Raw genomic sequence first — 26,806 nt, 5'->3', positions numbered from 1 at the left:
TACACGCGCCAGCACTGTTCTCAGGCTCAGGGATCATCCTAAAGAATCAATGAACCAGGGTTGATACTTTAGACAGAAACAGGGAGGTTCCCCTCGGCCCCCCCTGGAACGTGTCTGGAAGTGGGTTCCCTGCACGTCCCGTGTGGCCAGCTGTCGGTTACAAGAGCAGTGGCACCAGCTAGGGCTCACCTGGTGCTCACCTGCCAAGGCACACCTGGAGCTGGGGAGGAGGGGGGTTGCAGAGCCCGGGACCACCACCAGCTCTGCCTGCAAGGCCAGGGAGAGGGCACTGCCCAGCCTGCTTCCCCGGCGGCCGACCACCTCCTTCACCCCTCAGGATGCTGCTTCTCTCCTCTGTACCCTTCTATGGGAGGCTGGGGGGTAGGTATAAAGGTCAGGACCTAAGCCAGCCACTTGGGAGGGGAGAGGGGAAAGGAGGAGCAGAGACTGTATATTCAGAGCCTTACTCTCTCCCTCTACCCCAAGCTGCCCAAAGTCCCCGTCTCCGTACACGGGACCAACATCCGCTCAAAGGCTCACCCAGAACCTTGAGTCTTCACCCGGACCCTTCCCTTGCTCCCACCTCCTACATCCAAACCAGCTCCAGGCTGGGGAGTCCACCTCCTCAAGAGCTCTCCAGTCTGTCCACTCTCCCCAACCCCACTGGCCCTGCTCTGGCCTCCAGCCTCTCCAGTGAGTCAGCAGATGGCAGCCAGCGGGGCGTTCAGACTCAAATCTGGCCACGTTACTCCCCTGCTTTAAAGCCTTTCCATGGCTCCCGGCCACACAGAGGGGCAAGCCCAGCCCTCCACACAGCCCTCCCACACTCCTGGACGTGGCCCAGCCTGACCCGGCAGTCGCACCCAGTGATCTGTCTGGTGTCATAACCGCACCCAGGTCCCTCCCAGCCGACGCCATTCACACCCCACTGCCTACGTGCTGTCGCTGCTGCCCCGGGTGCCTCTCTCCTCTCCGGGCTGGCCTCACTCACCTTTGGAGATGGCTGAGGCATCACCAAGTCTCCAGGAAGCCCGTCTCCATCCTCTCTGAGGACATCTCTGCTAGCACTTGTCACATTCCATTGCAACTGTCTGTCTGTCTGTCTCTCTATGGGACTATAAGCTTTCATGAGCAGAGACTGTGTCTTTTTTTTTTTTCTTTGTTGCCGCGCGCGGGCTCTCTAGTTGCAGTGAGCGGGGGCTACTCTTCATTGCGGTGCGCGGGCTTCTCGTTGTGGTGGCTTCTCTTGCTGCGGAGCACAGGCTCTAGGCACGCGGGCTTCAGTAGTTGTGGCACATGGGCTTTAGAGCACAGGCTTCAGTAGTTGTGGCACACGGGCTTAGTTGCTCCTCAGCATGTTGGATCTTCCCAGACCAGGGGCTGAACCCATGTCCCCTGCCTTGGCAGGCAGATTCTTAACCACTACACCACCAGGGAAGTCCCGAGACTGTGTCTTTTTCATCTTTGCTTCCCCACCAGCCCCAGTGCCTAGCACTGGGCTTCGAATGCAGGTGCCCAATAAATGTGAGCTTAACTGATTCAGCCTTCTAACCCCACAAAACATCAAGTTCCCCCTGCCTTTGGCAACCCCAGCAAACTCAGCAGACACCCTAGATATGTAGGACATGAGCTGACTCAGATGGGGCAGGCTCAGAAGGTTCTAAAGCATCTTTGTGCCTCAAGGAGTCTCGTAACCCACAGTAAACAAAGACCTAGTGGTCAAAGATGGGAGAAGTGAATTGGTGATCATGACCCTCAACCGATGCATGAAAAAAAACCATTATAGGGACTTCCCTGGTGGTCCAGTGGTTAAGACTCTGTGCTTCCAATACCAGGGTTGCGGGTTCGATCCCTGGTCTAAGATCCCACGTGCTGCAATGCAGCCAAAAAAAAAAAGGCCATTACATCGGAATCAAGGGGTGGACTGTGGAGGGATGGGCTTTCTGGTAGGGCTGGAAAGCTGAGGCAGAGACTTGATGCATAGCTGCCTGGGCCCTGACTCTGCTCTCCCCGCACCCCCCGAGAATGTAGCCTTGCTAACAACACCAAGAGAACCTGGAGAGGCAGATGTCTGTACAGGGAATTGCCCAGATTTTGTACGTAATCCTCATAGGATGGGGACTGAAGTCCTGAGTTTAAAAGGGCTGTGACATAGCAAGAAATTGAGCTTTCTAGATGTGGCAAGCCCCCATCCTGCATGGACAACGGCTCCAGCAGCTGCCATCAGGGACCCCAGGGCCCAAGGGAAGTTACGCTGAGACACAGCGTCTGCTGCTGCCCTACGTGCTCACCTCCCTTCTAAGATTTTAAATCTTAGCTGGTGAAATCTGAAACCTAGAGTACAGATGGCTGTGTGGTGTCTTCTGACCAAACCACAGGACAGCTGAAATGCTGCCCCAGCCAGGCTGCTGGGAAGACAGCTCCTCCAGGCCCTCTCCCTCCTTCTCCTGAGGAAGAAATAAGACGGCACAGTGACCTCTGGGCCCTCTTACGCGCTTTCTCTCTATTTAGAGATGCCCACTTCTAGTGACCAAGAGTAGGGACCATCAATTAAAAGGTTGGATTCTTTCCCCTGCGCGGCAGTGGGTTCTAACTTCCCGGTCATCAGGAATGTGCATGATGCCTTACCCCAGCAGGAGAGACAGGCTGCACTGAATCATCTCCACGCTCACGCAGTCCCACGATGGCCACTGCCTGTGTATCACAGTCATCTCAGACGGCTGGAGCATGGCTACCAGCCCATGCAGCAGACACACACACACACACACACACACACACACACACACACACACACACACACACATCTTTTTCTTTAGCAAAGAAGCAGGAGTCTCTGAGAGGGAGGGCAAGGGGCAGCAAAAAAAAAAGAGTGGAGAAAAGTATCAGAGGCTCCCAGTTCAGGTCATCCCCTCTGGATGCTGCTTCAAGGACCTCCATGAGCAAACACATGGCCCTGCCAACCTAGGCTCCCCCTGCGGGAATCCAGTCAGACTATGGTTCAACCACTGCAACACAGACCGTATCCCAAGCTGGCCTGGGAGCAGGCTGGCGAAGGGGCGTTCCCCACCTGCTGTCCCTGCCTCTTTCTCTCCAGCCCTCCATCTCATGTGATGGGCTAACCATGGTGACCCATAATTCATTCATGCAGCAAATATAGACTGAGAACCTGCTATATGCCAAGCATGGTGTAAGGCTCTGGGGAGCCAGAGATGAAGTACGCAGAACCTCTGCTCTCAAAGACACTCATTCATTCGTGCATGCATTTGCTTAGTCAACAACGAGCACCTACCATCATCAAGGTCCTGAGAGAAATGCAAAAGGACAAAAGGCATGAAGGTGAACTCCCAGAAAGCCAAAGCTAGAAGAGAGCAGACTGGGCACCAGTCCAACCCTCCCACTTTACAGATGGGGAAACTGAGGCTTGGAGAGGTTAACAATTTGTTAGTCTTCGCCTCCCAATTTTTTCTCCTGTATGTGCTGCCACCACCCCCCTATCCAGTGTTCTTGTGTGGCTCCAGGCCCCCAGCACCCCTTGCCTCTGAGGGTCTTCATCATTCAGGTACCCCAGACCCCTCTCAACCTGGGCCTCCAGCAGGGGGCTGGGCCCTCCCATCCACAGTGTTGTGGAGGCAGGGGTGCATTCTGCAGCCAAAGCACCAGACTCTCTATCTAAATCGGGAAAAGAGTGGAAAAGTAGGGTGGAGAGAGGTGCTGAGAACTATTTAGCTCCAGCCTGGACTGAACCAGCCATGAAGTACAGACCTGGATTCAAATCCCAGCTACATGACCTACTCCCTGATGACCTTGACCAAGTTTCCTAACCTCCCAAGCCTCCCTTTCTCTTCTGTAAAATGCAGACAGTAGTGGTAGCTGCTTCCCGAGATGGTTGTGAAACCTCAGGGAAACTGTGTGATGAAAAGTGAGCACATAGTAAGTGCTCAATAATGGTGGTGCCAGAACCCCCATCTTCGGAGCTGCATAGCTCAGGGACACTTCCAGGATTTGTATGGCTGACTCTCTTCGTGTCAAGGACACCAGGTCCCTGGGAAAGGAGCTGAGGCAATCGGGAGCATGGACTGCAGTCCAGGGGTATCTGGTGCTCAGTGGAGAAGCCAATGGGCTGCATTAGTACAGAAAGATGTCTCACCCAGCAGAGGCCGAAGGAAGGCAGCATCTGGGTACCTGGAAGAGCCCTAGCACATGCAGTTGGCTGCCTAAGGACCTGTCAGTAAGCAGAGCCATATCCTGGGCACCCAGGCAGAATTTCTTCTTAGGTATTAGTGGGGAGGAGAATGAGGGAGCAGCTACTGATCTTCCTTTTAGTCCTAAGAGTCATGGGGGTGACGGGATAAAACCTCCTATGGTATCTGCCCAGCCCACAACTCATCCTTCTTCTCTGAGAACTAACCCCTCCCACAGAGAGAGGTGGCTGCAGCAGACATATTTTATCCATAAACCCCGTCTCTCCAGCTAAACTGATTGGACCATGCTGGGCCAATCAGATTCCCTCTTTTATTTTTTTACAGTTTTATTGAGATGTAGTTTATTACTATAGAATTCACCATTTCTAGGTCTATAATTCAATGGTTTTCAGTATATTCACAAGGTTGTACAACCATTACCATGAACTAGTCCCAGAACATTTTCATCACCCCAAAAAGAAGAATGTATCTTTGCATTTGGATTATTTCCATTTGGGGCTATTATTAATAATGTTGCTCTGAACATTCACGTACAAGTTTCTCTATGGACACATGTTTTCATTGTTCTTGGATGTATACTTAAGAATGGAATTGCTGGGGCTTCCCTGGTGGTGCAGTGGTTGAGAATCTGCCTGCCAATGCAGGGGACACAGGTTCGAGCCCTGGTCTGGGAAGATCCCACATGCCGCAGAGCAACTAGGCCCGTGAGCCACAACTACTGAGCCTGCGCATCTGGAGCCTGTGCTCCGCAATAAGGCCGCGATAGTGAGAGGCCCGCACACCGCGATGAAGAGTGGCCCCCGCTTGCCGCAACTAGAGAAAGCCCTCGCACAGAAACGAAGACCCAACACAGCCAAAAATAAATAAATAATAAAATTTTTTTAAAAAAAGAATGGAATTGCTGGTCATACGGTAACTCTATGTTTAACCTTTTGAGAAACTGCCAAATTGTTTTCCAAAGCAGCTGCACCCTTTTACATTCCCACCAGCAGCGTGTAAGGCTTCCAATTTCTCTACATCCTCACCTACACTTGTTATTATCTGTCTTTTTGATTACAGTCATTCTAGTGGGTGTGAAGTAGTATCTCACTGTGGCTTTGATGTGCATTTCCCTGATGACTAATGACGTTGAACATCTTTTCATGTGCTCATTGGCCATTTATATAACTTCTTTGGAAAAATGGTTATTCAGAGTCTTTGCCCATTTTTAAATTCTTTTTGTCTTTGTATTATTGAGTTGTTAGAGTTCTTTATATATTTTAGATATGAGTCCCTTATCAGATATGTGACTTGAAAATATTTTCTCCCATTCTGTGCATTGTCTTTTTACTTTCCTAATGGTGTCCTTTGTAACACAAAAGTTTTTAATTTTGAAGGAGTTCAATTAATCAATTTGTTGCTCTTGTTGTTTGTGCTTTTGGTGTCATACCTAAGAAACCACTGTCTTATCCAAGGCCACAAAGATTTTCATCTATGTTTTCTTCTAAGAGTTTGATAGTTTGGGCTCTTACATTTAGGTCTTTGATCCATTTTGAGTTAATTTTTGTATACGGTGTGAGGCAGGGATTCAATTTCATCCTTTTCATGTGGATATCAGTTGTCCCAGCACCATTTGTTGAAAGACTATTTTTCTCCATTGAATTGTCATGACATATTGTACTTGTTGAAAATCAATTGACCACAAATGTGAGGGTTTACTTCTGGACTCTGAATTCTATTCCATTGATCTGTATGTCTATCTCTATGCCATTACCAAACTCTCTTGATTACTGTCACTTGGTAGTAAATTTGAACTCACGAAGTACAGTCCTCCAACTTTGTTCTTCTTTTTCAGGATTTTCCTTGAATTTCCATATGAATTTTAGGATCAGTTTATCAATTTTCGCAAGGAAGGCAGCTGGGATTTTGATGGGGATGCATTTCCAGTTCCTGTTTAACGCTCCCTGAGCTCTAGCTCCACCTCCTCCCCTTGGGTTCCCTGAGGCACCTGGGATTTTTTTCCATAAACTCCATCTTTTGCTTAACCAGATTACACTGGGTTTTTGTTTCTTGCAATCAAAAGAATCTTAACCAAGTACAAGTAGGAACACAGTCCTACACACTGTCCCAAACAACCCTCTCAACACCACCTCCCCAAGGCCTAAGACCTCAGACTGTCCCCCACGTACCCAGAGAGGCCACTGGGGTCCCAGTCTCAACACTGGCCCATGCCCCCAGCCCTTCACTCCACCTTGTAACTTGTTCCTTTGCAGGTTACATGTATCATCTTTACTAGTTAAAACAAACAGGCCCTCAATAAACACTTGTGAAATTGAACTAGATGTCCCAAGACGGTACCAAAAAAACCCACTCCGACCACTCTACACCCCTTAGTAACTCAGCTTCCTACCTAGCATCTCATGCAATACGCGATAGGAAGCTCTAGGAAGGCCAGACGTCACTGTGCCCACTGGACAAAGGATACGGAAACTGAAGTCCAGAGAAGTTAACTGTCTTGCCCAAGAGTGACTTGCCCTAAATGCTGGACTGCCCTGATGCACACCCCACGCCAATCAGCAGAGGCACAGACAGGCCCATTGTCCCGCCCCATCTTTAAGAGCTACTTTAGAAGCTACCTCCTCCTGGCAGTCTTCCAAGATTGCTCCCACTACATCCCTGGCATCAACTCTGCAGAGAGACTGAAAGCTCTCAGAGGGCAGGGACAGTTTTCCATCCATCCCTGCCCTGCTAACTGCCCACCCTCACCCTTCTGAGCAAACCAAACCTGAGTGGGAAGCTTCCTTGTTTTGACCCCCCTTAGATGCCAGCTCGCAAGATTGGCTGTGCTCTGCCCAGGGAAGTGTACCCAGGGGATGCACAGTCAGTTCTGGCAACTAAATGGCATGGCAGAGAGAGGCCAGCCTGGAAAATCTTTCAGCTGAGATGGGGGAGTTACAAGCAGGAGGGGCTGCCTGAAAAGGAGGACACTTGGTAGAGGAATTTTTCATGCTTGAGCCAATTCACATGGGGCAGGATAATATTTTGAGCTAGTGACCAATGCTGTTTTTCCCTCCTAAAATTTCCCTCCTTTTTAACTCACTTAATTGGAGAAGGTGGTTGGTCAGTACCCATTGCCCAAGGGAGGGATGCAGTTGGGAACCGACTTTTGTTAAGTCTCAAGGGGGAAAGAGGATCCAGATGCAGACAAAATGGTTTGGCCAGAAACACAGAGGGAAAAGAACGAAGGTGATGAGACAGGGGCAGTCAGAGGTTCTAGGACAAAGGGGTGTCTGCTCAGGGCTCCCCAGACAGACCAGCAGACACGTGGTAAACCGAGGCAGACAATCAATCCCCAGACCCTGAATCTGGTGCTGGAATTCTCAGAGAGCCTCAGGGCCAGGCTGATCAGGATGACAGACGTCTGGTAATAGATGACTCGATGACCAACTGACCACCCACAAACACACACACACTGGGGTGTTTTGCCAGGTCCTAGAACTGTGTGGCACAATTTTCCAGGTAGGTGGGAATGTCAGAAAGACAGCCTGGGACTTCCCTGGCGGTCCAGTGCTTAAGACTCCACACTTCCATTGCAGGGGGGCATGGGTTCGATCCCTGGTCAGGGAAGTCTGCATGCTGTGCAGTGCGGCAAAAAAAAAAAAAAAAAAAAAAAATAGCCTCTTGGGACTGGGGCTATAAAAATTATATATAAAAATAAAATGATTATAAGTGATGGAAAATTAAAATATAAAAATTAAAGTGATGGAAAATACAATTATCTTTCTTATACCCTTGAGTTGTGGCCTGAAAGTTTCACTGCCGTACACATTTCCACCACACTGGTCCCCCTGCTTGCTTCCCAGCATCTGCCTTTTCCCGGATACCTCAGGAATCAAGAACTCAGTCCAGCCTCCTCCAAGTCCACAAGCCCCTGGACTGAGACGGAGAATCTGACAAATGCAACAGTCCCGCTCACGTTTTCCACAACCAGGAGGGAAATGAGGGCCCCAGAAGAGCTCTATCTGCCGTTACCTCTGACCTTTACGTAACAGGAAGTGGCTACTTACTTGACCTTCAGGCTCGCCAGCATGGTCTTGTCGATCCTGCCGAGAGAAAAGCAAGGGCTTCCATCAGTGCCAGGGCTGAAGGCTCCCGCCTAGCACCTGCAGGGGACAGGTCCCGGGGCCAGCCCAGACCACCAGCCCTGCAGGGTCCTGGACAATGTGGCTTCAGGAGGAAGGAAGTCCTCCTCCAGCCCAGAAAGGGAGGACTTGGGAGCTCTGGGAGGGCTGGAGCCACTCATAACCCAGTGAGATGGGTCCTGTTATTGTCCCTATTTTAGAGATGAGGAAACAGGCTCGGGAGGATACAATCACTGGCCCAGTCTGGATCCCAGTATCTGACTCCAGACCCTGGGATCTAAAGCACTTTGTATGCCATCTCTCCTTTCGTTACCCAAGCTCCACAAGAGGACTCTGCAACCCAGCCTCATGGGTCACAGCGGCTGGACAATCAATGCACGGGTATTGCCTGGGATTCTGCTTTAGAAAGATGCCGCAACCTCCAGCACCAGGGACCCTCCTGCTCTGGGAGCTGCCAGTTCCTCTAAGAAGGCATAAGCCACTCCTGAGACAGAACCTGACAGCAGGCGCCAGGGTGCACAGGAGGTGGGATCTGTCGGGCACAGGAGCTCAGAGCCCGGAAGATCACGTTTGCGGCAGACTGTCCTGGCAGCCAGCAACTCTACCCAGCCTGCGCCCACCCTTGCTGGAAGACAAGGCAGGGCTGCTAGGCTTCTATTTTTACCCTCTGCATATGTCAGCCCTTATGGCTGGTAAAAGAGGCCCCTTCCTCTCTCCAGAGACAGAAAGGTAGGCGAGAGTCCCACTCTCTGTCTCCTCTTGTTTAGGGGGTCACAAATACCAGGGTCACATCACCATCAGTGTCACCACTGCGCCATGTCATCATTGCCATTAATGCCACCAAAATCACCACCACCTCCAGGAGGCTTGAAACCCTGGAAAGTTCTTATAGCCACCTCTATCCAGCGGCTCAGCTCTGCCACAAGCTCCCCATACACGCAACTACTGGGGCCCCAGGGAGGAGGGGAGCCGTGTCAGGGGCCACACGGTGAGGACGCAGAGCTGCCCCAGCAATCACGAGTCAGCACCAAGCCCCTGAGCTGGGGGGTGGGATCCTTCCACCCTGAGTAAACTCCCAGCACCTTCTGATCCCAACAGCAAAATAAGCCACACCCGAGGTTCCTGGCCCAGGTCCCTCCTCCCAGCTTCTTCCCCACGGGCCCCCTGGGCCCCTTCCTTGGTGCTTCCACGAGGCCCCCAGGGGTCTCATTGGGTTCCTAACCCTCTCTGGTATGGAGACCCTCCTCCTCTCCCATTCAACTCACTGAAAGGGAGTAAGGTGGACCCAGGAGCAGATCCCTGTACTCTGCTCTAACATCCGTCACCCAGAGCAACCCAACTGGAAGCCCTATCCGTAAGCCCTTACATTTTATATTTTCCCTAGGAATCTTTTTAAATTCTTACAACATCCCTTCGTTGTGGGTAAGGCAGAAATTCCCCATTTACACATGGAGAAACTGAGACCTGGAGAGAGGAAGTGTCCCATCTGGGTTCCTCAAAGAGCAGAAGAGTAGCAGCACCTTCCTTAACCCAGGGTTCCCAGCATGCCCTCTCACCCCACCACCCGCCACCAGCCACCCACCAACTCTCTGGGTCACACTCTGGGCCACAGCAGCCCCGGTCCCGGGACCCACGTCCACACTACTCAGTCAACCGGGCTCCCACGGGGGTGTGGCCTCGGAGGGCAGGGTCTATGGCTTGGCAGGGCTGAGGTGGGGAGATAGGGCAGCGCTGTGACACTGAGCTTTTCCCTTTCAGGAAACCAAGGTCCCCAGGTTCTTCCAGGTGCCCTCTCTCTCCTCTCTGCCCTGCCCCATCCCACTCACTCTCATCACCTTGTCCACCAATGCTAGTGGACAACCACCCTGGCATCCAACGGAGGCTCCGAAAATACCACCCCCAAGATTCTTTCCACCGTCTGGAGCGGACCAGGGCTCCAGGAATCTGTAATTTAGCCCTCAAACAACTGCAATATCCCTTCCCTGCTGAAAGCCATCCCCGCACGATAGCCACCCTAACCCTCCAGCCCCACCAGGAAGCTCTGCCATCCCATGTCTTGCAGCCCCTGTGCTCCCTCCCACTCTCCTTCACCTCTTATGCCCCCCACTACTGGCCACCCAGCTTCCACACCAGGACAGCCCTGGCCACCCTCCCCGCCTCAGCAGTGGGAACCTCTTCTTTGACAATGCTCCAAGCCTAGAAGCTGAAAGGAAACTGATAATGAAAACCACTAGACCCCGTTCCCCAGCTGAGGAGAAGCTGCCGGCAGCTGGTAACCAGAGACAAGCCTTTGACCTCAGTTTCCCCACTTTATGGCCCCATAGGGAGGAAAGAGCCTCTCCTTTGTCCCAGACAGAAACTTAGCAGCAAAAGGTGGTCCAGAGGGTCAGGCAAGACGCTGGGGCACAGCCCCAGCTGCTCAGACTGGCTGTAGGGGGAGGGCAGGGAGGGGCCCCTGGCGACAGGCCTGCCCCCTCCTCTCACTGCTCACCCCTGCAGAGAGGAGACAGCCCAAAGGCCGAGCAGGCCACACACTCTCCCGGCCACGAAGTCACAGAGATGACCCAGACAGGAGCATAACACACATGCACAGACAAGAGCACACACAGGTCCAGAAGCTCCGAGGCGCAGACCGGCATCCGCTCAGAAGCGCAGAGGGCACACGTGGTCACGCGCCGGCACACCCACCCAGCCAGGCACACACCTCACACCCGGCCGCACAGACGTGCACACCTAAACACACAGTCCCAGATACACACGTGTTCACAGTCATCACAGATGCACATACACATATATGGAAACACATGACACAGAGGCCCACGTTCACCCGTCAGTCACACTCACACTGGCTCCAGCTCCGACCTCTGAATTCCCTAGAAGATTGTACCCAAGGGACAGTGAGGAAAAGCCTGGTGCTCCCCCCACAGGATCGTCCATCTCCATCCCGCCAAGCATCTGAAAGTAACCCCCCCACTGCCCCCTACAGACCAGGTCGCAGCCACAGGCTCAACCGGGCTTCGCGGCCAGATTCGCTCCCACCCCTTCACCCGCCCTCCCATCTGTTACCCACCATCCGAAGCCCCCAAAGGAGACGCTGCGCTTCCTGCCAAACATGGTCGTGACGGAGGGGCCCCTGGTCCAGCGATGCCCCCGGGGCTGTTGGCAAGACTGCTGCGTCCTCGGAGCAGCGGGGTCGACAGCCACCGGCAAAGGGCGGGGCGCCCGGCGTGGCACCTCCCCCAACGCCTGCCCCCCAGCCCGGCTTCCTGTGGGTGAGGCCGCAGGGTGGGAGGGGTGTCCTGCCCCCCAGGACGCACCAAGACAGGCAGGGGAGGTCGCAGAGGGCAGCTTCCCCACGCCCAGAGGAACCCACAGCTCCGGAAGGGGCTCGGCCGGCAGATTGCACCACAGCCGGGGTTGGCAGCTCTGCCGCACACAGCCCAGGCTGCCCGGAACCCAAGGCGGCCCGAGGATTCCCATGATTGTGCCTGGGAGGGGGAGAGAGACCTGGCTGGAAGGCGTAGGGAGCCGGGCCGACGCGGGCCCACACCGACTCCCTGGGGCTGCCGGAGGCGGGACCTTGGCCTTTCTGCCTCCACCGTACCAGATAAACCTGCCCCACACGTGCACGCATGTGGACACAAGTATACGTGCACCCACGTGGGCCCAGGGGCACACACACGTGCACACATATACGCACAGGACCCACGGGTACACCTAGGCGCACGCGTGTTCACAAACATCAGCAGACGCCGGCACACACGTGCACGCAGGTACTGCATGCTCACATGCAGGTGCGTGCATGTGACGTTTACAAAGACACCCGCACATCCACTCATACACATACAACTCCCCATACAAACACACGCTCACACACACACATCATACACGTGCACACACCTAGGCGCACGCTCAGATCGCACACACGCCTACAAGGCGCCCTCATGTACACAGGCACAGGCACAGGCACAGATCTGTACTGCTCAGATGCCCTTGAGCGTCTAGACAGAGGTCAGCAGTGCCGAGCTCCTGCCGGCAGTGGCAGAGGTGGCAGGTGGCACCGATGTGCACGTCTTTGCCTTTCTCACTGGAACCACAGGCTAGTCCTAATCTCTGTCTGCACCAGTGCCGACCATGCCTGGTACACGGTAGGTGCTCACTAATGAGAGCCCCGTAGAAGAGTGCGGCACGTACATACAGCAGCCTAGGGTAGAGGGTCACAGGCGGGGTGCCAGGTCCCCGCCCCTCCCAAGCAGTGGAGAAGCTCCCACCATTGGCCTTTCCCACTGGCCCACCTTCCCCGGAGCTGGGAGTCAGGTCCGCGCTGTGGTGCCAGAGGGCCACCCCCAGGTTGTGGACAAAGGGCACAGGCATTTTTATTTTCTTGACTCCTCCGCTGCAGGGGACACAAGGGGCCTCAGGCCCTATGGGGGCAGCACAGGGTCCTGACCGAGTTCAGGGCTAGGGGTGGCAAGTGTGGGGTCCTGTGCTCCAGGGCAGCTGGCTGCTCAGCAGGAGCCTGGTGGTCCTTGGTTCAGGTTGCACCCTCCACCCTCACCTTCATCAGAAAAGGAAGGATCAAGTGGTTCACTCCCTAGGGTTGCATAGACCACTGGCTTCCCGCTGGACGTCCACTCCACCCAGATCTGTCACCCCTACTGCACCCACCCCACACTCAGGAGATGCTCAGCAGGTACCATGGACACCCTGGGTCCTGCCTGTCCTGCATCCTTTTGGCCTCCCTCTGAGCAAGACAGCTCTGTGCTCCATATCTGCCCCCAGGGGGGACACCTGGCCAGGCCTGGCCAACCAGGGCTTCACCCTCCTGGCTGCAGTGACTGGTTTGGGAGTGGGCAGGAGACCTAATCGGACCCAACGGGACTCACTCCCTCAATGCTTCCCCCCTCTCCTCCCCAGGGTTGCTGAACCACAGGATGGAGCACCAGGGTAAGCCAGAAACGGCTCACAGCCTCAGCCCAGGCGTCATGTGCGTTACTAATAACTAATAACCCACATTCCTTTTGCAAAGTACTTACTTGTTTTATCAATTAGAGGGAGTTCCTAGTGAGCCCATCATTGGAGCACATCGTCTGACACGCTTCCATGTGGGAGAGAGAGGAGGGGCTGCAGTCACAGCAAGCTTGGGCACTTCCGGCCTTCCGTCTTATCTATTCTTATCTGTACACACATGTGACCATGTGTGCTTGCTGACCACCAACATATTCTAGGGGAAGACACAGCTGACAGATGCTCTGATTCAGGCCCTCCTAGTCTGCAAAGACACCCAGATAAAACCCAGGTAGGAGGCCACCTGGGCCAAATGTTCGCAGACCCAGAGGGGACACAGGCCCAAGCCCAAGCATCTGAAGGTCAGAAGGGCAGCCCAAGGACCAGGCAGGGAGGAGCATTTCAAGACCAGGCTGGATTCTCCCACCTTGCATGGCAGCCACAAAAGAAACGGAGTCATGGGATTCAGACACCTGACCAAGGAGCGGCAATGGCCTGGCTGCATCAGCAGGAAGGGCACAGAACTCACAGCCTGGACTTGAAGTTGAGAGTCCAGAAGGGCCGGTGCCCTCTTCGCCCCCCAGAGTAAGGGCCCAGAGAAAGAGAAGGGAAGTTCCCAGATAGCTTTCAATTTTACCGCATAAGCTCGGGAGGGAGGTGAGAGCCATTCTAGAGCCTCATCCACTCTCCTCTCCTCAGTGCTCAGGCTCCCAAGCTTTGGAGCTGTGTGACCTCCAGCAACTTACCTAACCTCTCTAGGCCTCAGTTTCCTCCTCCATAATAGGGGGTGGCTGCCACCAACCTCACAAGATTATAAATGAACGTAAACACAGCACAGGGCTCCCATACCATTACCGGAGCTGTTATATGTACCATCTATTATGATTCCACCCCCTCCCTCGGTCCCACGCAGCTTCCAGCTGCCCCTGCTCTGACCCCTCTGTTCTTCTTCTGGGTGGAGGTGGGCAGCGAGGAGTCCATGGCTCTCTGGGAAGGACTGCAAGTCAAGAGAAAAGAGAAGCACGCTGTGTGCCAGGCCCAGCCCTCCTGCCCCACCAAGCACAGCCCAGCTTCCTCCCAAACCTCAGCTGACTCAGCATGTGGGCAGTCAGGGTGGAGATAAGGACAAGCTATGGGGACAGGGGGGCCAGGGGCAGCGCTGTGACTGTGAGTTGACAATGGGTCAGCACTGACCTTTCAATCTCACAACCACCTCTGAGATAGCACCACTTTATCCCCATTTTACAGACGGTGACACTGAGGCAGAGAGAGGTTAAGGAACCTGTGTGATGGTGGCAGAGCCAGGTCTGATTCCAGAGCCCAAGTTCTCAGCCACTGTTCTGTACAATGATCTGCATCATCAGATCAAACCTGCCCCACTGACTCTGGAACCTACAGAAATGCCCAGTTCATGCAACGCCCATTTTACAGATGGGGAAACGAAGGCCCTGAAAGCAAAGCTCAGCTCAACAGCCAGGAAAGAACAACAGCGAAGCAGGAAAGAGCACGTGCCTGAGTCCTTCTCACCTGAGGTTGCTCCTTGCCCTTCCACAGAGGAAGGGCCCACTTTGGGTCACCAAGTCACAAGGCCCTGGCTTCCCTGGTGGAGGCCTGTGGGTATTTCTGGTCCAGCTGAGGGAGCAAGTACCAACCAGAGCCCCAACCCTGGGACAGAGCTCCAGGGAACCCACCCAGTTCTCTGGATTTTAGAGAAACATGGAGCGGAGAAAGCTGGCTGGCATCAGAGGAGGAGAGGCAGCCCAGGCCCCTGCCAGGAGCCCCTCCATCATATCTGCAGTCCCTTGAGGGCAGGAGGGAAGGGAGAGACAGTGTGGTTTCCTCCACTTCAGCAGCTCTGTCCTCGCAGCCACCAGCAGGAGGTAAAAGATGAAACAAGCTCCTTTCCCAGGCGTGGGGATGAGGCAGTTACAGGAAGCTGAGGAAACAGATGTCCCGAGAGAAGCAGGCACTAGATCATTCAGCCTGGATCCTCCCCCACTCCAGACAACATAAGCTGGCATCAGTACCGACCCCGTAAGGCTCAGCTCTCCTCCTATCTCGACCACTGAATCACCTTGAGCAGGTCACATGCTCTTTGGAGGCTTCAGTTGACCTTGCCTCAAAGGGGAGGCTAGATTAGCCTCTGCTTCCTTGATAAACCAGGTGAGGACAAAGCACAGTGGCAGAGAAGGACACTCTGATCTCCAAGAAGACAGGGTGCCATGGTATTCAGAGCCAGCAGACCCACACTGGTTGAGAATCTACACCTTGGGATGGAGATAAAATGACATCTCACATCTGCATTGTGATTTACAGTGCCCTGATCACTTCCTCCCTCACGCTGTCTCAAGGGCTAGACTGAATTTCCCATTGCACAAGTTCTGAAAAGCAAGATGATGACCAAAAAAATTACAAGAGAAGCGCTTGTGAAAACTCGGTTCCAAGAGCAGGACCCCAACATATGACAGTTGTGCAATTTATTCTGATTTGTTCGGTAACGCCGTCTACCAAGATAACTCCCAGCAACACGTGGTTGTGAACTAAAGAAGCTGCAACATGTACCATTATTTTAAATTATTTTTAAATAATAATAAAGTATTTTTACCCATCAGATAAGTTAAAAAAAAAAACCTTGATAATGGTGTGAGGATGTAAGGAAACAGGCACCCCACCATTAGTATGTAGATATTTGGCAAGATCTATTAAAATATTAAGTGCACATACTGTTTGTGCCAACACTTCTGTTTTTAGAGATTTATCCGGGGAATTCCCTGGCGGTCCAGTGGTTAGGACTCTGCACTTTCACTACCAAGGGCCCGGGTTCAATCCCTGTTTGGGGAACTAAGATCCCACAATTTTCGTGGCACGGCCAAAAAAAAAAGAAGAAAAAGAGATTTATCCTACTGGTAAACTCATACAAGCTGACAAGATCTATGCACACAGATGTTAACTATATCATTGTTTATAATAGCAAATACAATTAGTAACATAAATAACCATCATTTCACGATATTGTGGAACAGGCATACAATGGAATACTGTGTAGCCATTGAAAAGAAGGAGGTAGGATTTATATGTGTTACTACATAAAGATACCCTAAAAACTAAAAAAACAACAAACAGGGGCTTCCCTGGTGGCACAGTGGTTGAGAATCCGCCTGCCAATGCAGGGGACACGGGTTCAATCCCTGGTCCAGGAAGATCCCACATGCCGCGGAGCAACTAAGCCCATGCGCCACAACTACTGAGCCTGTGCTCTAGAGCCCGTCAGCCACAACTACTGAGCCCGCGTGCCACAACTACTGAAGCCCACGCACCTAGAGCCCCTGCTCGGCAACAAAAGAAGCCACCGCAATGGGAAGCCCACGCACTGCAACGAAGAGTAGCACCCACTTGCTGCAACTAGAGAAAACCCGCGTGCAGCAACAAAGACCCAACACAGCCAAAAATAAAGAAATAAAATAAATTTATTTTAAAAATTAAAAATTAAAAAATTAAAAAACAAAAAGACACAGAACAGGGACTTCCCTGGTGGTCCAGTGGTTAAGAATCCACCTTCCAATGCAGGGGACTTGGGTTCGATCCCACATGCCACGGGGCAACTAAGCCCGCACGCTGCAACTACTGAGCCCGAGCACCTCACCTAGAGAGCCCACATGCTGCAACTTAGACCCGACGCATCCAAAAATAAATAAATAAATAAAATTAAAAAAAAAAAAAAAGACAGAACAGCTCATATAATAGGATCCCATTAGTTTAAATAAATACATAAATTCTTAGATATGCCTAGACAATTTCTGGAAGGAAACATAAGCAATGGTCCAAGACTGGTTACCTCTGAAGAATGGGACTGGAACTGGAAAAGTGGGGGGAAGAACCTTTTCACTTTATGTCCTCCTGTGCTGCTTGATTTTTTTTTTTTTTACCAAGAACATGTTATAATTTAAAGAAAAAGTGTTAAACAGATGGTTTGCTAAGAAGAAGAAGAAAGAAGATGAAGACGAAGAGGAGGAGGGGTGGGGTGGAAGCTACAGAAGCTCATTTCTTTAAAACCTTCTTAAACTATTTAGAGTTCAGACTGACTGCTGACCCCGGTCCTGAGGTCACCTCTTCTACCCTGAAGGCAAGTCTGTCTTGCCCCAGAGAGGTAGAACCCAGGTCTCTCTCTCTCTCAGTATCTGACTCCAGATGGTTCTTCCATCCACTCTGGTTGTTTTCTTTGTTTGTTTTGTTTTGTTTTTTGGCTGCGCCACTCGTCTTGTGGGATCTTAGTTCCCTAACTAGGGATTGAACCCGGGCCCTCGGCATTGAGAGCACAGAGTCCTAACTGCTGGACCACCAGGGAATTCCCCATCCACTCTGCTTTTAAGCATAGTTTGTCTTTCAACCTTAAGTAAGAAAACCCCAAGGAGACCAATATACCACTTTGCTGGGGGAAATTTGACAGTTCACTTCAGAATCCTTACCTTCATGCCAAGAAGCTTCTAGAGTGCAGATCATGGCCAGTTTGGGGATCTCGGTGTTGGTTTTACATGGGTATGTCAAGCCTGTGGAAATCCATCAACCTACACACTTACAACCTGTGCACTTCTCTGTATGTATATTATGCTTCAATAGGAAGTTTTTTATAAATATGCATACCTTTTGACCTAGAAATCCCAAGGGGAAAAAATCAGAGCTGTGTGCCAGGTTGTACTTTTGAGGGTCTCCAGCTCATTGTTGTCATAACTATGAAATGCTGGGAACAATCTAAATTTCCAACAGTAGGAGTAGGTTAGAGAAAGACAACATCTCTCAACAATACAGTTCATCTCAGCCAACCAACCACAGATAGAAAATATTCGGGAAAAAATTTTCCATAAAATTCCAAAAGCAAAACTGGAATTTGCCATGCTGGCAACTATTTGCATAGCATTTACATTGTATTAGGTATTGTAAGTAATCTATACATGATTTAAAGTATATGGGAGACCTAACTGACCATCAACATATGAATGGATAAAGATGATGTGGTATATGTGTACAATCGAATACCACTCAGCCATAAAAAACAATGAAATTTTGCCATTTGCAACAACTTGGTGGACCTGGAAGGTATTACACTTAGTGAAACAAGTCAGACAGAGAAAGACTGTTATCATTTATATTTCAAATCTAAAAATAAAACAAAAGAATGAATATAACAAAACAGAAACAGACTCACAGATATAGAGAAGAAACCAGTGGATACCAGTGGGGAGAGGGAAGGTGGTGAGGGACAAGATAGGGGTAGGGAATTAAGAGGTACAAACTATATTTTCTAATAAATTTAAATGGAGTATAATCCTAAATTATTTTTAAATTTGAAAAATAAAGTATAAGGGAGAATGGCATAGGTTATATGCAAATTCTACACCATTTTATATAAGGGACTTGAGCATCACAGGATTTTGGTATACTGGGGGGGAGCGGGGTGGGGGGCAGTCCCAGAAGCAATCTCCCAAGGATACTGAGGGACAACTGCATATGTGATGCCAGGGCAAACAAGGTACAGTAAGTCTCTGAATAGAATGCAACAGGCTAACTAATATGCTCAGGACTATATTGTTCAGGAGGTGAGATTAAAGATCATGATTTGTTCTTCTTTGTGCTTTCCTGAACTTTCTAAGTTTTCTGAAATAAGCAGGTTTTGCTTTTATAATTAGAAAAACACAATAAATGCTACTTAAAATAACAATAAATAAAAGGAAGTAAAAGGAGGCAAGAAAGGGGACGGGCCCAGTGTTATAAAATAGTGGTTCTCACACGCTCCAGGTGTGAGAACCACCTGGGGCTTGAATAGCATGGGTTCAAACCCCAGCCCTGCTGCTTGCAAGCAGTGTGAACTTGGGCAAGTTCCTCAACCTCTCTGTGCCTCAGACCAGACTCCCCATCTATAAAATGAGGATACTAATGGTACCTACCTCATAGGGCTGTTGGGAGGGGTATATGAGTTAATATGTGTTAAGCCTTCAGAGCCGTGTCTGGCACAGATCTGTAGACCTGTTAGCCAGTGCAATGGCTAATATTCGGATACCATCGTTCTGGGGTAGGGTCATGGAATCTGCATCTTTAACAAACTCCCCAGATGATTCTAATCCAGTGAAAAACACTGGAATGAAATCCACTAGGATACTCCCATTATCTTTGGGGGCCCTGGAGTTATCTGTAGGAAAGCTTCGGAACTAGGAGTTGTCTAAAGGAGATCACAAAGCCAGCTCTTCGCTCTCCCCCATTCAGCTGTGTCACTCCCCACCCTCCCCTACTACTGCAGAGCCTCACCTGGATACTTCCCTCTCCAGATGGGAGAGAAGGTAGGTGTCGGCGCCCTCTACAGGCAAGTCTGGGTAGTGCAAGGAGGAAAAGAGGGCATCTTCTTGCTTATATTTCTAGGATGGCAGTCATACTGCCCCCTGGCAAAAGGGATTGAGGGATGGAGGAATTCTCTGTATGGCAAGAGATAAGCAACAACCACCTGGTGTCAGAGCACATGGGTTCCAGCCCTGATTCTGACGTTAAATGTGGCTGTGGGGAAATCGCTTAAACTCCCTCCGCCTCACTTTGTTCATCTATAAAGAATAACTGGGCTTTCCTGGTGGCGCAGTGGTTGAGAATCTGCCTGCTAATGCAGGGGACGCGGGTTCAAGCCCTGGTCTGGGAAGATCCCACATGCTGCAGAGCAGCTGGGCCCGTGAGCCACAATTACTGAGCCTGTGTGTCTGGAGCCTGTGCTCCGCAACAAGAGAGGCCGCGATAGTGAGAGGCCCGCGCACCGCGATGAATGAGTGGCCCCCGCTTGCCACAACTAGAGAAAGCCCTCGCACAGAAACGAAGACCCAACTCAGCCATAAATAAATAAAATAAATAAATAAATAAAAATTTAAAAAAAAAAGAATAACTGCCAACATTTCGTGAGTATTTCCCATGAACCAGTTACGCCATGATTTTATTTCATTTAATCCTTACCATAACCATGTCCTCCATCCTGGTGAGGAAATGGAGCCTCAGAAAGGTTAAGAGATGTGCCCAAGGTCACAGGGCTGGCAGGTGGCAGCAGCAGAATTCAAACCCAGAGCCTCTGCTTTTAACAATTCTGCCATTTCTATAGAGAATGAGGGCAGTGCTAGATGTGAGATACAGCCAGGCTGGGCTCCAGCAAACCCCTAGATTTTCCCTGGCTCCCTGCCAATGCCCAGCTGAGGAGTACCCCAACCTGGGCCCGGACAAGGAAACCCTGAGATTCTTCCCCTGGCCTGGCAAGCCAGGCTGGGGAGTCATTCTTCTGGCAGATGAACAGTGACTCAGATGGAGGCAGGCAGGGGGAACAGAGAAAAGGAGGGAGCTACACACAAAAAAAGGCCTGCACCTCAAACACAGCATGTTCATTTACCCTGACTTCCCTGGATAAAGATGGGGGTCCTCGTGGGATCTGTGCCTCCAGACCCAGAGGAATCCTGCTGGAGCCCCAGCTTTGTGGCATCTCCACCAACCCTGTCCCTTGCCCCTTTGAAGGGAGCAGGGCTGACTTAGAATCACATAATAAAAGGAGACAGAGAAGGCCTTTTCCACTCAGGGTCCCCTCTTCTTTCCCCATCACCGGCCCCACCCTCAGAAGGACTCTACACAGGTAGGTGCCTCCTGTATTACATGAGAGTTGGGGGTGGAACTGGGGCTGGAACCTGCAGCTCGGTGAAAACCTGGACCAATGCCTTACCTGAGGCCAAGGGGATCTGTGGGTAGAAGTGTAGTCACCGCTAAATAACCCAATGAGTACGAAATAACCCAATACATACTGATGGTGTTCCCACTTTACAGATGGAGAAATTGGGGCACAGAGAGACTAAGCAATTTGCTCAAGGTCACACTCCGAACAAGTGGCTGTGGCAGACTGTATTTTCCAAAGATGGCCCCACCATCCCATAATATATCCCCATTCCACATGCTCTTCTTACCCTGTGACATTAACACCCTTCCATTAAGCAGTGGGGTATACGTTCCCCTCTCTTGGATCCTGGTGGATCTGTGACTCTGGCAGAAGTGAAGCTGCATCATTTGCAAGGCCAGGTAAGAAAAGGTGAAATAGCTTCTGTCTGGCTCTTTCTTGCCCCTAATCCAGCCAGCACACTGTGAGGAAGCCCAAACTAGCACACAGAGGGGGCACACAGAGAGGCCTGTGTGGTGAGGAACTAAGACCTCATGCCAACAGCCAGCACCAAATGCCAGACATGTGAGCAGCTGAGCCTTCAGACAATCCCAGTCCCTGGACTTTGAGCCACCCCAGAAGACAATGGCAGAGCAGATACAAGTATCCCCACAAGCCCTGCCCAAATTGCAGATTCCTGAGCAAAATAAACATCACTGTTGTTTCAGGCCATAAGCTTCTGGACGGTTTATTATGCAGCATCAGATAACCAGAACAGTGAACCAAGCGAGCTGGCTCCAGAGCTGTGTTCCCAGCCACCCTGCAGTGGTCCCTGCTGTGAAAGACAATGTAGAGAAGGGCTACAGAGCTTAGGTCTGGAGGCAGACATACCTTCATGTATTCAATCATTCATCCATTCATCAAATGTTTATCACATCCCTACTTTGTTCCAGGCTCTCTGCTAGTGCTGAGGGTATTTCAGTGAACAAGACAGACAAATCCCTGGGGGGGACTAGGGGTGGGGAGGTGGAGGACAAGAGAGGGATAACTTTACAACAGGTATTTACAATAGGGTGATGTGATCCAAAGGGGAGTGGGGGGTGGGTGGGGAGCTCTGTTTAGAGGGGATGATCTGAGTCGGCCTCTCTGAAGGAGAGACTGTAAGGATGAGATGGATGCAGCTTTGTGAAGAGTGGAGGGCACAGCAACAAGTGTCAAGAATAGACCCAGCTTCAGGTCCTGGCTCCACTACTTACTAGCTGTGTGACCTTGTGGAAGTGACCCAGCCTCTCTGAGCCTCCACTTCCTCATAAGATGGGGATGCTTTCAGAAGCCACCTCATTGGATTGTTCTGAGGAGCCAATGAGCTAATACATGTATCTTGTGAGTTCAGGGCCTGGCACAGGAAGAGATCCATAAATTTAAATGATTATGCTGAGGCCAAGGCTGCCAGTGGGATGCCTGGAGCCTCAGGGACCATTCTGCTCCCCATCAGAAACTGCCAGGCATGGCTTCGAGGGAAGAGAATATGGACAGTGGAGGTGGGGGAGCCTTTCCACTGCTGCACTGGTGCCCAAGCCCCTGAGGATGGGTGAAGTGGAGGGGGGCGCACACACCTCCCTGAAGATGCTGGCACATAGCCTGGCTTCATAGCCTGCCACCCGCTGCAGCCATCCTGACTCATCTCCTCCACCCAGGGCTCACCCACCCATCACCCTCAGCTCAGAGCTTGAAGGATGGGGCTGGAGATGGGACTGGTTGTCTCTCCCCAGGCCCCACCTGAAGAGCAGTGGGCACCCACACAGCCAGTGGGGGAGAAGCAATTTCCTCAAGGCAGAGGGAGGGACAGGGACAGGAATCCCGGAAAGAGGGCAGAGCTGGGCAGGGCAGAAGACTCGGGGGCCTCAGCGGGCCAGGAAATCCTGCTGGGTAAAGTATCACCAGCCATCAGACCTGCACACCCTCAAGGACCCTGGAGAGCGCCGGGTCATGGCCAACTCACATACCCAGAGAAAAGAAAACGAATAAGCCGGGGCACAGCACAATGCACACAGAGACATGCTCAGAGGCCCACAGGTAACCACACAGAGATGTGCAGACACAGTGATCCAGCAACACGCCCTCCAGGGACCCGTGTGTACAGATGCGCACGCACGCACAGGTGTACCTCACTGTGCCTGACTGCCTGTCACTCCCCTCCAGCTCTTGCTCACTACCAGTCATCTCATTGGCAGGGTCCCCCAGGTGCCCATACCTGATGCCATCTGCTGACCCAGACTAGCGCACCCAGCATGACCCGGGAAGGAGGCTGACAGCCCTGGATCTGGACTAGGGGAGGGGGTGGAACACCAGCTAGCCCGGAGAGCAGGAGCAAGTTCAGAACCCAAACCAGGTCTCAGGCCAGGCTCCCCAGAGCACTGTCCTTGCCTTGGTGTCCCACCTGCATTGGGAGCCCCAGTGGCCACTTTGCATCTTGAGAAGATAGACTGGAATCTCTTTCTAACTTATCTATAAGGCCTAAAGCGTGGTGGCAAACACAGTAAAAAAAACAAACAATAACAACAACAAAAAGAAAGTGTAGCATGGCAGACTGAGATCAGACATGATCCAGAACTTCTCACTAGAGAAGCACCAAGGCATTGAAAAAGGTGTGGGCAAGAAGAGAGTGTCATCTGGCTCTTTAAAAGGGGAGGAGGGACTTCCCTCGTGGTCCAGTGGTTAGGGCTCTGCGCTTCCACTGCAGGGGGCACGGGTGTAATCCCTGGTCAGGGAACTAAGATCCTGCATGTCGCAGTGCGGCCAAATAAAATAAAATAAAATAAAAAAATAAAAAGGGAGGAGATGGATAAGCTGGCATTACTGATTCTTTTTTTTACTAAACTTATTAAAAACAAAAGGAGTCCCAAATTACAGAGGTCAGAGGAGTCTTTAAATGACTGTAAATGAAGACAGTAGCTGTTGCAACCGCCCAGCCTAGGCTAGGTGTGACCTTGCCTGAAGGCAGAAGGATGGACACCATGACCTTTGTATTGCCAGCCTGAGCTGCTCCTGCATAAGCAAGAGGCAGCTGGACACCTTCCCCACTGTACAACCTCCCCCTGGGGAAGGCCACGTTGCCCAGAGATGGGAGAGGATAGGAAGACAAGGGTCACCGTGGTACCATGGCAATGGGTCTTGGCAGAGGTACATCCTCGCCTTCTCCAATCACCACTCACAACGGGACCCAAGTGTTTGCTGACAGCACCTCACCTGCCAACGTGGGTGGTGGCCCAGGAGGAGCAGGTAGATGCACTGGAAAAAGGAAGAGGAGGGAGCTTATAGGTGCTGTACCCTGAAATAGGATACCTGCCCCGGCTTATGCCCTAGGGCCCCCCCCAACTAATCCTCAACCAGTGCCGTCCCTTCCCTCACAGCACCTCGTCGCTCTCCCACCGGCCCAGCCTGTCCCTGCCACTCCAGACACCCCCCAATCCTCGACTCACCCCACAACCCCGGTTCTGCCATCAGTCTGGGCCACTCTCTGCCAACCCGCTCTCCCCTCCCTTCCTGTTCATTTTCTCTCGCCCTCCCCCACCCCGTGCCCTGTCCTCCCCACTGACTGTGGCCCAGACCAGTGCCCACGACCATCTGCCAGCTCCAAACGCCAGCATCTGCCCTCTCGCCACCCGTCCTTCAAACACCTGCTTCTGAGCTGCCTGCTCCCCTCGCCCCTCTGCCCACCCTCCAGGCTCCCGTGTCCTCCAGGGGACAGAGCCCAGGGAAAGGCACATATGAGCAGCTGGCATTGTTGTCTCCAATCCACAGAATGCGAAGCAGAGCCATTCAGGGGTTCTGGGAGACTGGGCCACAGCTCCAGGAGGAAATGACCAGGTCAGGTGTCTGGCCCCTGAGCCCAAGAGTCTCTGACTAGGAGGGGAGTCTTTAGAGGTCACCTAATCCAGCCCCCTCCTCCACTTAAGTGAATGAATATCTGGGCCACCCAGAAGGTGCTGTCTTCCCAAATATACAGAAATATTCCATTCACAGAGCTCTCGCTATGGACCCATCACCATGTTCCAAAACTTAGTAGTATTTTATTGAATACCCGTAACCCCCAGATAAGGAAACTGAGGCTCAGAGAAGATAGGAAATTTGCCCAAGGTCATGCAGTGTCGGACACCTCAGGGTGGACTTCAGACCCTCTCGATCCCACTTCTTACTCCAGCGACTTCTGCAACGACCGGTTCCCTGCAGGCTTTGAGAGCACACATGGCAATGCTTCTTCGAGGACCCAGCGGGACCGTCTTTGAAGCCGCAGTGCGGGATGCCCACACGAACCCACTGGGGCCTCACACGTGCAGCCTGGAAGCACGCGGGAGTTAATGTCCACGGACGGAACAGAGCTGATGGATGCACACGTCCCTGTTTCTCTCCCCAGCAGGGCAGTTCTGAAACGCATCCCGTAAGGCTTCTCAGGAGACCTCCCAGGACAGAGCGGTAGTAAGATAAAAAGAATGCATCCTCGGGTTCTGCTTTGGGGGAACACAGGTGGAAACACAGAGAGTGGTGGAGCTGGGATTCAACCCAGGTCTGCTCTGCTGCTGCCACCACCATCCATGCTGGGGTCCCCTTCCCTCGAGGTTCAAGTCATTCTGAACCACAGTGGCTCAGCCACACTTGATCCAGACAGGATCATGGTCGGCGTGGGGACGGGATGCCTGCAGCAGCAGGGTCATCTTCTCTGGAACTGAGGCCACCTCCCAACAAATCGCCTAACAGCCTGGGCTGAGCGGGATTCCCAGCTAGCTGTGCCCTGGCCCTACTCAACTTTAGCAACTGCCTCTGCCCAGAAATTTGGTGACTCTAAGTCCCCCATCCCATCCAATCCTTCCCACACCCTGCCCCCTCCCCAGTCCTCAACATCTTAGAAAGGAGGGGGAACCTGAGGTAGTTTCTGGAAGCCTGAGCAGCCAGATCTAGCAGATACCCACCCTGCCCCACACTCAGAAAATCCAACACACTCGCTTGGAGGTGAGGGCAGAGCTTCCCCCAACTCCTGCCCAGGTCTCAAAGATGTGCTGGGACTTTCCAGGGGGAAAACACTGCTGGGGACCTCACATGCCCTGAGTCACTCCCAGCCTCCCAGCCCCAGGCAGCTGTGAGCTCTCTGTTTACTCCTCACTCTGCAGCGGGAAGAACGGGGCGGGGCGGTGCCTTCTCCCCTCTCCATGGGAAACTGAGGCGCCTGGGGCTTAAGGGACAGCCCCAGGGTCACAAAGCATGAAAAGAACCAGAGGGACCTGGCGCCCAGCCCAGGACAACCCTATTATTCCCTATGGAGGCTGCTCCGATGGGGGCCACTCAGCAGAGGCAGATCCCCACATTCAGAGCCCAAACCCCACTTGCATATAAATGCCCTTTGGTTTGTTAAGAAGGGTGTAGAGGAGCTATAGAAAACAAATGAGGAGAAAGAAGGATGTCCTCCTCAACCAGCTCCCAGGTCAGGACACCCAGCGTGCCCTGGACCCCCACCCAAGGCAGGCACCCCACGCTCATCCACCCAGGGCCTCCAGAAATGAGCATCAGGCTGATGATCCTGGCCCGGCCCCAAAGGTCCACAAAGGCCTCTCAGACAGCACCCCACCATCCTAGCTCCCCTCCCTGCAACAGGCACAGGTTGGAGCGGGCATGGGGTGGGGTTTATGTCCTTTCGGAAAAAAACAAACCAACCCAGCCTAGCTACAGGGTCCTCCTGGGGGTCCTGGCTTTTTCCTTTCACCACCACCTGTAAACACCCCACCTCTGAGCTCCACCTCGGTCAGCTTCTCCACCTCGGT

General features: G+C 52.1%; 1 protein-coding gene across 8 annotated transcripts in view; it reads right to left on the bottom strand.

Moving 5' to 3' along the window:
* The window catches only part of RAP1GAP2 (RAP1 GTPase activating protein 2), a 216,363-nt gene that overhangs the window by 174,059 nt on the left and 15,498 nt on the right, over window positions 1-26,806 (bottom strand). For 6 of the 8 annotated variants that reach the window (XM_082443470.1, XM_082443476.1, XM_082443475.1 and 3 more), the window contains one exon: window positions 8,249-8,284. In XM_082443470.1, the coding sequence (XP_082299596.1) occupies window positions 8,249-8,284 (36 nt within the window). Of the gene's footprint in view, window positions 1-8,248; window positions 8,285-11,393; window positions 11,475-26,806 lie in introns of those variants that run through there. The other 2 variants (XM_082443481.1, XM_082443472.1) reach the window with 1 other exon arrangement.

Source organism: Balaenoptera physalus, assembly GCF_965194825.1.
Source record: "Balaenoptera physalus genome assembly, chromosome: 20".
Taxonomy (NCBI): domain Eukaryota; kingdom Metazoa; phylum Chordata; class Mammalia; order Artiodactyla; family Balaenopteridae; genus Balaenoptera; species Balaenoptera physalus.
The sequence above is the reverse complement of the archived record's forward strand: the minus strand, read 5'-3'. Positions and strand labels throughout refer to the sequence as shown.